Below are 16,988 nucleotides of genomic sequence, written 5' to 3'. Positions count from 1 at the left end.
GGTTGATCGCTTCCATTGGCTCCACTTATCTTCAATGGCTGTGATGGAAGGAGAGCTCCCTCTACTGGCCTGGAAGAGCAGCAAAAACAAAATCCTCTTTCTTTTCATTTTTGGCTGCCGCTGTCTCTTTTTTTAATGAATTGGCAGAGGAGGTGTGTCTAACTGCTACAGGTTGGTTTGAGGGCTCCGTGGTAGTTAGGTGGAGTTTAATTCTTTGGCTGGGGATTGGCTGGATTGAGCATAGTCCTTCAGAGGATGGATGTTGGCTTAGAATGATCTGTGAGAAAACAAAATGTAATTTAGTCAAAAGTATAAAACACAACCCCTTTGCTAATCCATAAAGATCTTTCTAAAGTATCAACAATAGAATTTTTGCATGAGATGATTCAGTTAACACTCCAACACACCAATATGCCACCTATAACTTGTTGTTGTTCACCATATTTACAATATCTAGTAATGAGACTTCAATATTTCACATACATGAACACTAGAGCAAACATTGTTTCACACTTAGTAACTGCTTTCCTTCCAACATGGGCTATGGTTATAGAATAGAAAATCTCTATTGTTACACACACAGAAGCTCAATATTTTTATGCACAAACCAATCAAAGTTGATCACGCATTAGGCACACAGCGAACGAATGAAGGGGATTATTGTACAGAGTTGTAATCATGTAAAAATGAAGTTGGCCACTAGATGGTAGTTAAGTCTCAGAAATGCACAGTTGATTTACAGTGTACAGTATTGCACATGAAGGTTTGCAGTCCAGCTCTTGAGATATTTCACATTATTCAGTCAAAGGCAACTAGAGCTGCTACCTGCAATTAAGCTTGGACATACTTCAATCAAACTTGTCCTTTCTCTTGATTTTTAACTTTAAAAGGGTGCCATATCTACATTTAATAATGGGATGATAATGCCTTGGATCTGCACGTATATGTGTGAAATTAAATGTTACAAATGTTGATACAAATTAGATTTGAAAGGTTTTATAAATGATGGCGTATATTGATATTTTTATTCACCATTCACAGCATTTTAGTAGAGTGAAGGGCTCTTGCTGAACAAACCCAAAGCCACGTCACCTGACGAAGATCCTTGTCAAATTAAAATGTGAAATAAATGACCAGTGTCACTGGTTTGTGTTCAGAAAGCCCACAGCACGCTGGTATTTGTCCTCTAACACGTCATGCATCTTTGTGTGTCTGGTTAAGGTATTTTACTTCATTCATAATGACAGTGGAAGCAAGAGCAAGAATGCAGACTCAGAGTATGTCCAGTCAAGAAAATAGTGTGAGAATCCTGTGGCAAAACTGAAAAATGAGCAGTACTTCAGAAAAAGCCACATTTTATGTGACATTGTTCACAGTGGCCATTTCCAGCACCAAGCAGCTGTGCTGGGCAGCAGGAGAATGAGGCCAAAGATATTCCTAACATCCCCAGACACCACGGCAGCCTGTGCTGACGCAGCACCTGTCGACATAATGGGAAAGGCACATGTGACATTTGTGCCTGAAATAACACAGCAGTGAAGTTGCTTGTATGATCTGGCACTTCAGATTTACTTCACAGCTCTGAGGAAGAGGCCATTTATTTTGCAAACTGCTAAGTGCTCTTTGGCTTAGTATTCAACTCCAATTCATCGCTGCTTCTGCAAACTGGGATATTTTTCATTCTTGCGTTTGGTTATAAAGCTTCTCCCTGCCTCAGGCCAACAGTGTTAACAGAATGAGAGAGCAATTCAGAGTATATATAGACGCTGCAGTAATTAGGCCCAATGTAAAACACCTGTGTATCCCAGACACACTGCCTACATTCACTTGTGGCCACCGTGACCTCCAGTGTCTCTACAGTGTATTTCAACCCTGCGTGTCCCAGACTTTTACATTTAAATGCAAATATTCTGCATTAAGTACATTGCCTGTGTAGGAAAATAATGAGACTAACCTTAAGTATTTTCAGTTGCCTAAACCTGTAAAACCTGCTGTTACGCACACAGAAATGACTCATTTTTGTGTGCAAAATTGAGTCATTTCTGTGATGAATTGTTGCATCGGAGGTTTGTGTATGTGCAAAAGTTACATTTGTAAATAAAATATATAATTTCTTGCCAAATAAGGTATTTATTCCTCCATTAACTTCTGTATCCTGGCAGGCCAAGTATCAACATCTTTCCCAAATGAATCCTTTCAGTGTCACTGCCTTCTGGTTTTCCTTCCCACTGTGCCTGACCCAGATTAACTCCTGCAAACATGCTGTATATTCATATGTACCCAGCACCAGACTTAATCTGTTCCAGTGAATACAGGCCCCCGAAGGGCTAGTACACAACACACACACACACACACACACACACACAGGCACAATGACGCACTCAAAGATGTATGAATATAGGCACAGACACATGCACACACACACTCGCTGACTCACTGGACAGAGGGAGGGAGGAAGGAAAAAAACACTACATGGCCTAAAGTATATGGACAGGTGTTGTTGGCTACTTTTTATGTTTCATGGTTTGGGCTGAACACCAAAGCTCAAGGAAAAGTTAAGGGAAATGTGAATTCTATATTAATGATATAAGTTGACTGACGTTGACTGACTTGCAAAAAGGCCTGGCCTCAACCCCGTCCAGCACTTCTGGGCTGGACGGGAAGCTGACTGTGGGCCAGGACGACATCACTGCTCACTGATGCTCCTGTGGCTGAACAGGAGAGACTCCCTGCAGCCAGGTTTAAAATAATTTAAAGCCATCGAGAGGGGCTGAGGCTGTTGGGAATAAGACCTCCAACCATCACCTTGGGGTGTGTGCTGTTTGGATGTCCACTTACTTTCTAGTCCTACAGTGTACCATCGGCAAGAAAGAGACAGAATGGAGTTGAAAGAGCGAGACATTTTTTCTCTCCATGGGTGGTGAGGGAGGTGAAAGTAAAAAGAGAGCTAAAATGGGGAGAGCCTTACAGTAATGGAAGGAACAAGACAACACATGCAGAGCAAGGAAGCGGATGAGAAAGTGGGAATCTTGACAGGGCAAAAAGTGAGAAAGCGAGAGAAAAAGGAGAGAAAAAAGCAGTGGTGTTTGACAGCGGGAGTAGAGTGTGGGAGGAGAGATTTCTCTTTGCAGCAGTCACATGAGGCAGTTAGTCAGCGCATGGCTGCACAGCACACAGAGACACACAATCCAGGCTCAGTATATTATCTTTTATGGCACACATGCAACATCAATGCCCGCTCATCCCCCGCGGTGCATCTAAAGCTTCAAAACCCACTGCACTGAGGCAAAATACTGTACATCCAACGAAAAACAGAAGCATGGCACAGATTTTCTTATCGCTGCTTCTTCTTCTTCTCCACCTTTTATCAGAGCCACATGCCATGAAATGAGCTCCTCTTTAAAATTACAGTCACTAACGCACTTTGGCACACATGTTTTGTGTTAGCTAATGCAGGTTTCTTTTGAATGAATCTGTAAAACACTCACCACCAGTCTGCTCATGACAGTGATGCATGATTACAGTGTGGGACACAGGAAGTGACCCCGGTCAGCCGAACACCACTTTGATTAGTTTACAAGGTAGTTAACTCACTAATGCTGCTAGCAAAACTATCCTAACGCCCTTGGTACACACTGAGCCTCTAAATACAGACTTCTGAACCTTTATGCAACATAATGCTGTATTTGTAAAACACAGTAAGGAGCTGAAGCTATTTTCTGTGAACAGCAAATCACAGCAAACACTCGGGCACGGCCTGATGAGTTGGCACAATGCAAAACTGTTAAGGAAGAGTTTCTTTAATAGTTTTAAAGCCACTTCTCTGCCTGCATTCTCAGCTTTGTATTATATAATTACAAAACCACTTTGATGCCTTTTGCCTCTGAGTTGTTTGTCTGGCTGGTTTATATTTAGGTTTGGATGTCTTTAGGTGTTCGTCACACCTCAGAAATAATGCTGACTTCTGTGATGTTGTTATTAAAGTGAAGATAAATACACCCCAAAATATACCTTGAACATTTTTAGACTTAAAAAAGGCACCAACGTGCGATGGCATCACAGTCAGAACAAAGTCAGGTGCTCTGAGGGACGTCTCAGTCTGTTGGACTCAGTGACTCACGCTGAATGATGATTAAAAACAAACACTGATGCCAGGTTGGTTACTTTTCTAAGCAACATTTTACTTTGGCTCTTTGATTCATTTGGAGACCAAATGAGCTACAAGCCTGATTCTGATCAGCTCGATGATTCGTTGTCACATTAAAATCAGACAGTGGTTCGTGAATCTCCGGCTTGCTCTTGGAACAAGAGAAAGTCTCAGTGTTTTGTTTCGAGCCGAGCTTGACAGCAGGCTTTTAACCTCATGCATCCCAGATGCCAATGATTTTCAGGAGCAGGCCACAATACGACAGCTGCAAAAACACAGAGGCAGCGACATGACTGGCTTCAGGCTGCGCTCGAGGAACAGGCTTGTATCCACATGACGAAGATTTAGATATGGAGATGGAGAACTACAGATGTACAAATGTCCTGAAGGCAAAGTGATACGTAAATTGAAACTGTGCTTTTGTACTGTATTTTTAAGGGAGCCCTGCCTTTGCTGGCACATCACCGTTTATCCTGGTGTGTGACTGACATCTGCTGATGAGTGGAACAGTGTAAAACCATCGGCAGGACTGCTCCAACCACGAGCGCGTGAACAATTTCTCTGAAATGTTTGCCATGTGGGAGTTTGATCAAAGATTGTGTGTCAGCCAATCACTCGATAGACCTGTCTGTGTGATCCAAGCTCCAGCAACTTATGGGACTACAGCAGCTCATATTGGTTTTGTTCCAAAGCAATCCAACATGTTGAATTTTCAAGAGTGCTGAGTCATCTTGCAAGATCACATGATCTGGATGATGTAAAACCCACATAAACATAGACTTTCTGATTTGTTGGTGCTCTAATAACGTTTTGATACCTCACCATCCTGAAAAAAATACAATACAAAAGATTGATAATTAGCTAACCCATTATCAATGTTGAAAATCCATAATTGGCTAAACACTGACAGAAACAGTGCTAGCAGACAGGACTGAGGTATATGATCAGATGAATCAAATATCCAATATAGGTTAGATTAAGCATGATCAGAGGTAAACTGACGTTTAAAATATAGAGCACTCTTAGTTGTGGTATGTGAGGTCACGCAGGGTCAGGTCAGTAAGAAGGAAACCAGATGTAGTGGTGAAAACATAGGGACCTATCTGGACGTAAATCCCCTCAGTGGGACAATTCCCAGAACATGATCTTGTTTTTGAGTTAGGAAAGAAATGGGTGGAGTTAGACAAAACGCCATGCTATATATTGTGTTGTCTGTGTGTTAAGGGCAGAGTCTTCTGATCTGACCCTGAAGCTCTCTCGGATGGCCGGCATCTGATCTGATACTGCTTGTTAATAAAGGTCTTTTCAACTCAAGCTTGTATCAGCGGAGTTCTTCCTAAATCATCATCATCATCACACCACTGCTCAGCAGGACCTGGCTGATAAACATCAGGATTATCCAGCTGGCTAACTTGCCAATTCTGAACCCAATCTTATTCGCTCAGTGTTGTAAAGTATCAAACTGTAATTCTTCTAAACCTTTTAAGTTCAGGAACTGAACATTTCTGATGTCTGTGCCTCCTAGTGGCAGCATCGAGAAAGACGCTGTTGTATTCAGCAATACATGTGAAATTAAATAATTAATATCTTTTGAGTACATGTTCAGATTTAAGCGTTTGTAAAACAGAATCTGGATGGGACGATTCTACAGAGTGATTCCCTATAGGTGTCAAAGTTAAAGGTGACTTACTGTCTGGCCTGCCAGAGAGAGCAGTGTGTTCTCTCTGCCAGCGTGTGCTCACGCCGGAGACATGAAGCATCCAGAGGATTCCAGCCCTTGTTGGCTGCAACAGGAAGCAGCATGATTTTAGATGAGATGTTTTTCTTAAAAGGAAAATCAACGCTCTGATACATACTTAAACCTTATTGGACCAGACATGTGTCCACTGGATACGTTGTTATCTACAGAGTGCTGCATACAGTTAAATGGGTACATTTGCCATTACTGCAAATATAATAAAACATTAATTTATGATACTTGGACATGAAGATTACCAGTTTCCCAATATATTTATTGCACACATGTTTTGAAACTTGAAACTCCTGGGCAACTTCTTGGTGAAGATGCTTTCCTTGACATGTTAATGCTCCATTTCATGTCAGAGCTGCAGGAATTACCAGATCTGGGAAATAGCTAAATGGATTTTTCTGAAAGCTCTGATACATCTGACCTTAAACATAATGATACAGAAGTGCCCGAAAGCCAAACAAACACGGGTGATTCATGTCGATTAAGGCTGTCATTCAAGGTAGTTAAACCCAGAGTAATGTACATACTGTTAGATTGTCAATGCAAACTATTTTTTTCCCTTCAAACGACCAACTCCAGAACAAGGTTCTGGACAAAGACTCAGAGGTTTCTGTTTGCAACCAAACATGCAGTTCAGCCACAGCATCAGCTCCTCTGGTTGACGGTGAGATAATTAGTGAAAACAGCTGATGAATTAAGGGTTAGGGTTGCTGTCTGCCATCCAGAGTTCCTGGCTGGACACTGTGGTAGAAGATAAAAAATACCGACTAGTCACTAGTTCACACACGTCTTAAAACAGAGATTTTCCTCCTTGCTCTCAATACAAATCCTGAATGCAAAAACAGAACAGCATACTAAACCAACAGGCGGCAATATAACCTTAACCCTAAAGCCATGTTGGCCAATCAGAAGCCTGAAAAAAGCTATTACAGTCAGGCTATTTGCAACTGGAGGTCCAGTCCTATCACGGCAAAGGCATGACCCGCCTTCGCCTTAGTAAACCAAGGAGACAACGGTGCACACTCTGCCTCACAAACCACAAACTCAGTGTTCCCCATCTACTCATCAACACAGAGTTTCTGAACATCTTCACTCTGAAACAACTTTTCCAAAAGCTCAATTTTCAGTGATGTGAAACTGCGTTCATATGTGGAGAAAAGGCTAAACGGCATTGAAAAAGCATCGGTGTGAGTGTGGACATAAGATTTACAGCGTTTGCAGGTGAAACAACAATTTAAATACTCACCAGTATGCTCAGCTCTCCTCTCTGTACCCCCCCCTCTCTCTTCTTCCTCTCTCTCCTCTAGTAAAACAAAAGCTGGGGGAACTTCACAGGTTTTTCTGGTACAAAGCCTCGTGACGTCTTTATTTTACATTTACATAGTCCTGCAAAGAAATGGATATGTTCACTTAGTTTATTTAATATTCTTTTTAATTCCATGTTAGACAAGCTTCCTCAATCAAAGCAGTGGTGTTGCTGCACCTCAAAAGGGCACAGCAGGCGGGTTATTTCCATACTCAGGGCGGGGTTCCCCACTGAGAGAAGTTTAAGTCTTAATAAATGCAGGCCAAGCAGCAAATCATTCTCTTCCCTCAGTGCTGAGACCAACTCCTTTCAGTGCGCAAGCCCAATCATGAAATATTCAACATGTGTGGCTGTGCAAGGCCCGGCTGTCGCTGTCTAATTCATTTTTCATTGTTCTGGGATTTTAAAACCTCAGAACTGGGAACACGTTTTTGGGAAGTCCATTCTCAGATAAATCCAATCTCAAATCAGTCAAGTCCATGTGCCCAGCTCTGGCGGTGCTGGTGTGTACGGTGTACGTAGCCCTCGACTTGACGCCGCTACATCGCAGCGCTGTGTTCAGCAGTGATAACCTGCTCTGTGAACACGCGTCCTGTTTGATGCAGACAGTGCGTCATAGCAGGAATAAGATGTCGCTGTCAGTGTTACATTTTCAGGACCAAAGAAGAAGAAACACAGACAGAGGAGAAAACACACAAGCACTCATAGACACACTGCTGTGGGAACACACTGCCTGTTCTGAGTAAACCACTTTAAGCTGCTCTCTCTCTGTTGCCTACAAGAGTCAACAGACAACACGCTGCAGCTCTCTGTCAACATCCCAGTAGACTTTGAACCAGCAGCGTCGCACAGATTTATTTTTACACCTCATGTCGAGATGCACTTGCTCCCTGAAGAAGAACTGTTTCCAGTCCTTTGCACCGTCACTGACCAAAACTACTGCTGATGACTCTTATTTAACACATCAATGCAGTCGCTCGACCAGCTAAATAAATAAATAAATGAGAAACGAACATAATTGTCAGCTCAGGTGAAAAAAAGACAATGGATTAAATTGAGTTGAATTGCAAACTGCTCTTTTCAAAGTGCTGTTTTGTGTGTAAATCCACTTTCAGGTTCCTATTCTGTTTTCAGAGCTCTCTTTGTGAATGATCTGTGTTCTGCAGCTGTGACTTTATGCGTGACTTACTGGTGCATGTAGGAGAATGATACAAAAGGAAATACGTACCTTAGTCTTGGCACCTCAGAAGAAAGAGGTGAACTTCTTGCCAAAGCCGGTGATAGCTGGAAGAAAGTGGACAACCAAAACAGGTTAAACAGGTGATTGTTTTTTTTCTGTTGGGGCACGTTTCAAATCAAATCATCAAATCAAACGTTATTTATATAGCACTTTTCATCCATTTAAAATGCAACACAAAGTGCTTCACAAGATAAAAGAATACAACATAACATAACGAACGTGGCAGAAAACAGGTCACGGTAGAAAGCACCATGGTGACAATTTGATAACCCTGCCTGATGTCAATATTTATGCGCCAATGTCCAGAACTTCAACATGTGTTATCATTGATCCAGAAAAGAGACGAAAAGAAACGTGTCCACCTGCGTGTCAGGTTTCCACCATTAATGATTATAGCTGAAGCTGATAAATACACATGACTACTCCAGAGTCATTTTACCTGGGAATGAATGCTGATTGTACTCTTTTCCACTGAAGACAAACGCCAGATGTTAAAGGGCGCTATTAGGTTTATTTGTAGAGTGTGAGGAGGTTTTAATGTCTTTCTGTAGTTGTTTTGTGTCTCTGTAGTCATTTGCATTTGGTTGTGGTTGTTTTGCTTCTCTTTTAGCCATTTTACACCTCTTTGTAGTCATTTTGTGTCTCTTTGTAGTTGTTTTGTTGTTTTGTGTCTCTTTGTAGTTGTTTTGTGTCTCTGTAGTCATTTTGTGTCTCTCTGGAGTTATTGTGCTTCTCTTTGTAGTCACTTTACGTATCTTTGTAGTTCTTTTGCTTCTCATTCTAGTTGTTCTGTGTCTCTCTGGAGTCTTTTGCATCTTTTTTTAGTTAATTTGTCATTTGGCTTATCTCTGTAGTAGTTTAGTAGTTGGTCATTTTGCATGTCTTGGTAGAAATGTCAACAGCGACTTTAAATTGAGGCCCAGGGGCCCCTTGAACCCTTGGCCCTCTGTAGACTTCAGGAGTTATTATTTAGGATAGGTAATGAAGTAAACTAACTATCTAGTTTGAAAAGTGTCTTTCTCCAACAACTATTAGACTATCAACATGGTGATGATCAATAGTAATAGTTGACACCTTTTCAACATGACGATGATGTCCTTGATTATATGATGGACAGATCACTAGTTTAAAGTGTATTAAGTGACTTTTCTCGTACCTTCTCCCAGTTTGCCGGCCTGCTCAGCGGCTCCTCCAGGCAGGATCTTGGACAGCATGCTGTCTCCCTCCATACCAGGCTGACCTGCTGCTGCACTTCCAATACCTCCTGGCCTAGGAGCTGCCTTGGAGCCTGGGGAGAAAAACAGAGGGTGGATGTTAGGATGACAGGACAGAGGAGAGAGAAAGGGGAGAGGGAAGAGGAGTCTGTGTCTGTGCAGGTCTAATATTAGGTGGCATATGCCAGTGTCCATAATTTTTCTTCTTCCATGATGACGTCTTTGGTGTTGAGTGCCCAGCTGTTGCTGAGTCTTTTCATTGCACTTTCCAAAAACTACATGTAAATCAAACAGCGTCAGCAGGAAACATGTCTCTTCCTTCAGTGGCACTAGTTGCCCCTGTTGAATTTTTCCTGCCCTGACAGTCTACTGATTCAGTAGTTATCCCTAAAGTACAATTATTACATATTTCATTTAACCAGTGACAATAACCCATCTAAGAGTTTGAGACTTACAGTATGGTTGAAGTATGGTTAAGCAACTAAAAAAAAAAAAAAGGGTTTTATTTTCATTACTGATTAATCCAACACTTACTTCAAATAGTTCAAACAGTTTCCTGAAATGACATATTCAGGCTGCTTGTTTTGTCCACAAATGCACCGAAACAGAAAGGTATTCATAATATTGAGAAGAAACTAGCAAATATTCATATATGAGTAGTTGGAACCAGTGATTTTATTTGCATTTTTGCTTTAATTTTTAAACGGGTAAACAATTGTCAAAAAGTTGCCTATTACCTGTTACCTGATCAAACAGACTGCATAAAAGACATCTACTTCCCGCATCAGCACTGAACTTTCCAAATATGAAAGTATTTCATAGAGAAAATTAATAACCTCCACACTTTCCCACCCACCTGCAGACTATTGCTTACTGCTTACCAAATCAACAAATTCATTTAATTACTTAATACCAAATTTACTAACGAACGCAGTCACTATGTAGTGACTTGGCACACTCAGATCTGCTCTGCTGCCTTGAAATGAAATGAAATCCCACTGTGAGATTATTTGAAGATTAATCTCAGATTAGACGAGACAGCACACACCAGTTACATAATACAGACCCAGTGGGCAGCAGCTGGCGAGACCTGGAAGTGGTGTGAGTCTGTGTGTGTGTGTGTGTGTGTGTGTGTGAGATGATTACACTGTACCTATGCCTGTGAGCGGGGGCTGGGCGGCTTTTGTGGCCATGACAGGCGCTGCCTTAGCTCCAATAGCTGTTGCCGGTGGTGTGTCGATCTTGGCCTGCAGAGAAAGAGCGATAGAGAAGATGAAACGGCAGGAGTGCCTCTTCCTGCCTTTAGTGCGACAGGAATGAGAGGAATATGGGATTTATCTCAATCTACTCAAACAAAACCTTGGGGGGAGAGCGGGACAGAGAGAGATAAAGAGAGGAGAGAGATGGAGCAACTGACAGGACGATAGAGAAAGCTGCTCGCCATGTTGTGTTGTGACAGCTCGCTAAATGACATGAATGATGACAGAGTGAACAATGAGTTTCAGCGACGTCGGCACAGTCAAGTGTCAATCTGATTCCTGCTGAAAAAAGATCAGTTATCATCCCCTGCTTGGACGTCCATTCAGAAATTTATGATTGAAGAAAAACGAGTTGATCAAGTTTACTTTGTCCTGACAGAGAATATTTAGAATAAAAATAAAGCAACTTTCGGATGACGTATGTATCTAATCACTGCATTTATATATTGTCTTGAGAGCTCTCGGTCAGTTAGTTAAACTAGGCCATTAGACAGTGCATGCTGACACAGTTGAGACATTCCCAGTTAAGTGATTTGGCAAATAAATACCAGGATTTATGTACAGATGAATCCCAGAAGATCTGAGGAAAGCTGAACAATTTAAAAATAAGCTCCACATGTATCAGACAGCTTTTTCAGCCTGGCATTCGCTGACAGATTTTCCATTGTTATTGATTATTCTTCTATTTTGGTGGCACTTGGTTTCTGTCTTGAGTTCATTTTTGATTTTAGATAGTATTATTGTTTCTGTTTTTTAACCTCTTTTATGTCACTTCTGATCCATCATCCTCATACTAGGAATTCCAATCTATTACTTTTTGGAAATTTCACTGAAAACTGTTTGCATTTGCCGCCGTTGTTACAGAGCAAACTCTATCCTTTGATGAATGTGACCATAAGATTAGAGATTAAAAGCTCTGGAATAAGCAGCTAGCAGGTGGACCCTGAGTTAAGACTAATTTAATTACTATTCTCAAGGCTTAGAGTCAACTGTCGTGCAGATTGCTTTTTTACCTGAATAAGAGGAGGCATATGAATACATGTAATTAATTGGTGTTTGTCCTAACTTCCGGTAAACATTTACAGATGTTGCCAAAGTAGATGTCCCACTTTTTCTTCACTGCGTGTCTGAGTGGACTGGTTTGGAAATTTTCATATCTGCTGAGTCACTGTGGGCAGTTGCTGCGTTTCTTTCCAGCTCTGCCCTCAGTATTTAAGGACTGAACTACAGTGGCTGCTGCTGCACTGACAGAGAAAAGCTAGAGGAAAGATGCAGACCAGACCTTTTCTGATACCCATCACTGTAACAGGAAATACAGTATGTCCGGTGTTGGCTCTGTTGTGACCTCTCAAATGTTGGTGTTCTTACTTTGGATCCTCTGTTTTCTGTAAAGCTTTCTGTGTCTGTGTCTGTGTCACTCCTGTTTAAAAACACTCATAAATAAACTGGACTTGACTTGACAGACACTGGACTGATGCCAAATAATATTCTTTAGCTGTTCCCCCACTGACTCCAGTTTAGCTGCTGCAAAGCAGAGGTGATACATTATTATTCTCAACGCAGCACACAGCATTTCATTATTTACAACCACTTAATCAATGCTTTTAATTGCCCAATGCACCTAACATAAGAGTGATAAGTGAATGAGCTTTCGGACTGAATAATAATCACATGACAAATTCCATTTGCAGTTTATGACTTCCTGTCAGAGCTTTTCCACAGCAGAGCTTTCAGAATAATTTCCACGACAAATTCCTGCATAATTTGATATCAGACCATATGAATTATTTCACTTTGCTTTCTCGCTGATTGTACAACAATGAAGCAATATGAAAACCATGAATGCCCCTCAGGAGTGAAAGCACATCAGGAATAATTTGGGGACATTCATAATAGACATGGTGACAGTGGCTTTGTGAACTTCATTAGCAAGACATTCACATATTTACTGATTGAATTTCGGGGGAAATCATTCAACTACTGTATCTGAATTTTCATGTAAAATGTCATAATCAGATTTTTAGACTCCAATAGCAAATAGATTTACATGGATTTATGATTATGAAGTGAATGCAGGGCGGAATAGATTCTGCAGGGAGACATTTTGAGTGCCAATTTCTTGAGTGTCTAGCAGACAGTGAATCAGCTACATTCAGTTATCAGCTGCCTCTGTGTTAATCACAGTGTTAGATAAGGCCTGCCAACAGAGGCACAGCTCTCTCAATATAAATAAACCATCCAAACTGGGAGGAGATGGACCAGCTCTTATCTCTGGGAGCATGGAGGGACACGGGAGGATGAGGGGAAGCAAGGGCTGAGAGTGACGACTGGCTGAAAACTAGAAAAAGGTGAAAGTGGAGGAAAGAGGAAAGGTAGAGCTAGTGCAAAGGATGAACTAGCTAACAAATGGGTGTTAGATAAGGATCGCCTGCTCGGACTGGTTTGTTACATCAATATGAGGAAATATTAAAATGCAGTTTTGATTATGAAAACAAGGCACAAAGCAACGTTTCCATGAAAAGAAAAATGTGAACTTAAAAAGCCCTCTCTGGTGTCTTTTTCTCTCTCTGTACTCACCATAGTGGGTGGTGTGGTTCCTGCTGGACCTGTCTGTCTGGCTTGGCCCATAGGTCCACCTGCTGGTCCCATCTGGCCCGGCTTGGCCTGGCCCTGCCCCATGCCCATGCCCATGCCCATACCTTGTCCTTGGGCTGCGGGCTGCTGCTGAGGGCCGGTGACCGCTGCGGCACCGGGCTGTCCCGGCCTGGCCGCTGATGTCTGGGCCTGTTGTTGGAGCTGGGTCCTCTGTCCTGGAGCCCCGTCTGTCTGGGGACCTGGACCACTCTGTCGTCCTGATCCCGTGGGCCCACCAGCGGGGCCCTGAGCACGGGCAGAGCTACTGCCAGATCTGGAGGAGCCTGGATGGAGGAAAAAGGGTAAATTCTTTAGGAACAGTTTTCACTCATTGCTCCAAAAATGTCTCAGTTTACCACAAGAACTAGAAAAAGATACGAGGAAGGACAAACATTCAGTCTTTTACAGCAGAAACTGTAAAACAAGATAGAATACCAGCAGCAATGTGAATCCTGCAGAAATTTGCTTAGTGTTAAATTGCAGGGAATGATAATGATGTGTGCCAAAAGGATTCAGTCAGGACATCTGTGATCTTCACATCATCTGTTCCTTATTTCATCTGAACAATTCCTAGTGAGAAAACTTTGACTGTTAAACTCCAGTACAGGAAGTGAGATCTAATTTATCCAGTCAGATTATTTCATGCGTCTGTCTCTAGTCTAATCAACTGATTAAAGAACTGCAGTATTTATTTTACAATACAGTTTTCTTCTTATTATAATGACATTTCATTATTACATTGTATAGAATAGCAATTGACAGGTGAAGCAGAAATGAAAATGAGGATGGCATGCAACAAATGTGAGCAAAGATCAAACCAGCGATTTAATGAGTAAACTGCACAAAACACAGCCACTGTGCTGCCCGGGGAGGAAAAGTTTCCTTCAAAAACGTACGCTTGATGTAGTTAATTAAAAACTGTTGATCCTTGAGGGGACAGTTGATTGTAAAAGAGCATCAAACTCAGTTTGAACAACAGGGAATATTAAATGTTTGTGCCTGAGACCTAAATAAGAAATTCACAGGGATCTTATCCAATGATCACATCTTATTATTGCTCCAGTAATAATCTGCGGGCAGAACATAGTTTAGGAAACTTAGTTTAGGTCTGTGGGTACAAAATTGCTACTTCGTTCATTCACTCTGGTTCACTGTGTTATTGACCCAGTAAAATAAGATTTAGTTCACTGATGAGTAACGTTAGATCATGAAAAAGGAAACTTCTTATTACTTAGTACTTTAATAAATGAACAGGATTAGAAGAGAAAATTTGGAATATTGAGGGCAAAGGGACTTTCTGTGGTTTTTGGATGTTTTTAGGACTCAACCACTACCATATAACATCTAACTGGCACTGTCCCCATTAGCTTTACTACCTGCCATGTACCAGTATTAAAAGTCTGAAAATGTTCTGCAACTAGTACTTAAACAAGAAAGTTTGACCACATTACACCAATTGTAGCTTCCCTTCATCATCTCTCTACGCATGTCAGATCAGACTGTAAGGTGCTTCTGAAGACTTACAAAACTGTAAATAGTCTCTCCCCTTCATACCTTGAACCTTGTATTCCTCCTGTGCTCTCTGCCCTCAGAATACAGAGCTCCTGTCTGTGCCCAGAGGTAAAAACAAGTCAGCTGGCTGCAGGGCCTTTTCCTATCATGACCCCTTCCTCTGCAATAACCTCCCTGATGACATCTGTCTGACATTGTTGAGCCCTTTAAATTACAAACTTAAAACTCATCTTTTTGCTTTAACTTTAGTTGCTCTCTTCCTCAGTGTGTTTGTTTCCATTCTCCATCTGTGAATGGTGTAGTCTCTAATCTGTAATCTGTCCTGTTTCCCTGTCTCCATGGTGTGGAGGAGGTCATGTGGCTCAGCTCTGTTTTGATGTCCTCCTAGAGCCATATTCTTTAAATATGTCTACAGTCTATAATTTTGAGCTTCTGATTGGCTATACAGCAGTTTTACTATTGCATGTTTGTCCGTCCTGAAAGAGGGATCCCTCCTTTGTTGCTCCTCCTGAGGTCACTTTTCATACTGGGCTATATAAATAAAATTGACTTGACAACATTAATATAATTAAAGAATTCTAAATGTAACAGGAACTTTTACTCAGAGTACATTTTAACTGACCTACTTTCTACTTTTATCTGAATACATTTTTGAAAAAAAATATTTTACTTTCATTTTACTTGGGTAAAATATTTTAGCACTCTTTCCATCCCTGGAAATATACCTGTTACTTATCAAGTCACAGACATGTAATTTGTTTTAAATGAAAGACATTTTGGCACCACTCTGCCCACCGTGGGCAGAATCTGAGTGAGGTCTTATTCTGTTCTAGTCATAAAACTGAATGAGCTTACTTCATCATAATCCAAATATCCATGCAAATGACCTTGTAATGTATGATACTGTGCCATTTAGAAATGTAAATTCAGTTTAACTTAGCACCTATTCTGTAGAATATTTTGAAATATAATTCAGACAAAGGGCTATAAATGTAGGTTAATGTCTACACTGAAAGTGGAAATCTTATGCTGACATAGAAATCTATTCTGTGTCAGGTGTAAAGGTGCCCTGTACCTGGTGGTTGGCCCTGCATGTCCACTGGCTGCTGGGACTTGCTGCGTGAGGAGCGGTGTGGGTCCCCCTGTCTGGAGGAGCGCTGGCCGTGGTGGTGCCCGGACGGATCGCGGGAGTAGTCGGTAGAGTGGTACCCTCCAGATCTTGAGTCGCCACGCCTTCCTGAAGATGAGGATCGTCCTGAAGGGTCATGGCGCATTGACGGGTCTTTCAGGTGCCCCTTAGATGACCTTGAGGACCTTGGCTCATCTGAATGCCGTGAGGAGGATGAATGTCGGCCTGAGCTGCCATGGTGCCGGTGGTCACGGGATGAAGTGTGTCGCCCTCCATGGCCGTATTCATCCTGGGGCCACAGGTCCTCTTCGGGGGGCTCATCGTAATCATGGTAGGTGTGTTTGACACTGTGCCGGCTCCTTCCAGATGAGTGGCTGCCGCCGTAGTGTCGAGAACTGGAGCGAGGCTTCTCAAACCAGTCAGTTTCTTCTTGGCCCAGATGGTAGGCTTTGGAAACCGAGAGCAGATCACAGTCAATCTCCATGTCGTTTGGAGACAGCGGCATGCAGGCTGAGAAGGAAGGAGGCAGGAAGAAGAAGACCAACCACATGCAAAAGAAAAGAATAGAAGGGAGAAGACACAGAAAAAGGCAGAAAATAAAAATAAAAGTTTTACATCCATGCAGAATACACTTCACGTCGCAGTCACACATTACAAGACAATATAAACAGGATAAAACACTGCAGACACTGCAAACTGTCTGCTTTGGCAGCTGTTTTTGTGCTGAAATGTTTCATCTTCAAATTTAAAGCCAATGACGTGGAAAAGAATTTATGCTACACGAATATAATTCAAAC

At 41.8% G+C, this 16,988-nt stretch overlaps 1 protein-coding gene across 1 annotated transcript in view; it reads right to left on the bottom strand.

Moving 5' to 3' along the window:
- Positions 1-8,446: 8,446 nt before the first annotated feature.
- Positions 8,447-16,988, bottom strand: part of bsna (bassoon presynaptic cytomatrix protein a) — a 143,374-nt gene continuing 134,832 nt past the window's right edge. Inside the window, exons 11-15 of the mRNA XM_041946772.1 lie at positions 16,138-16,638; positions 13,494-13,834; positions 10,811-10,904; positions 9,600-9,731; positions 8,447-8,487 (exon numbers count right to left, since the gene is read on the bottom strand). Coding sequence (XP_041802706.1) covers positions 8,447-8,487; positions 9,600-9,731; positions 10,811-10,904; positions 13,494-13,834; positions 16,138-16,638 — 1,109 coding nt within the window. The remainder of the gene's footprint in view (positions 8,488-9,599; positions 9,732-10,810; positions 10,905-13,493; positions 13,835-16,137; positions 16,639-16,988) is intronic.

The sequence above is a fragment of the Chelmon rostratus genome, chromosome 10 (assembly GCF_017976325.1).
Source record: "Chelmon rostratus isolate fCheRos1 chromosome 10, fCheRos1.pri, whole genome shotgun sequence".
NCBI classification, from domain to species: domain Eukaryota; kingdom Metazoa; phylum Chordata; class Actinopteri; order Chaetodontiformes; family Chaetodontidae; genus Chelmon; species Chelmon rostratus.
This window is presented reverse-complemented; position numbering and strand designations above follow the sequence as displayed.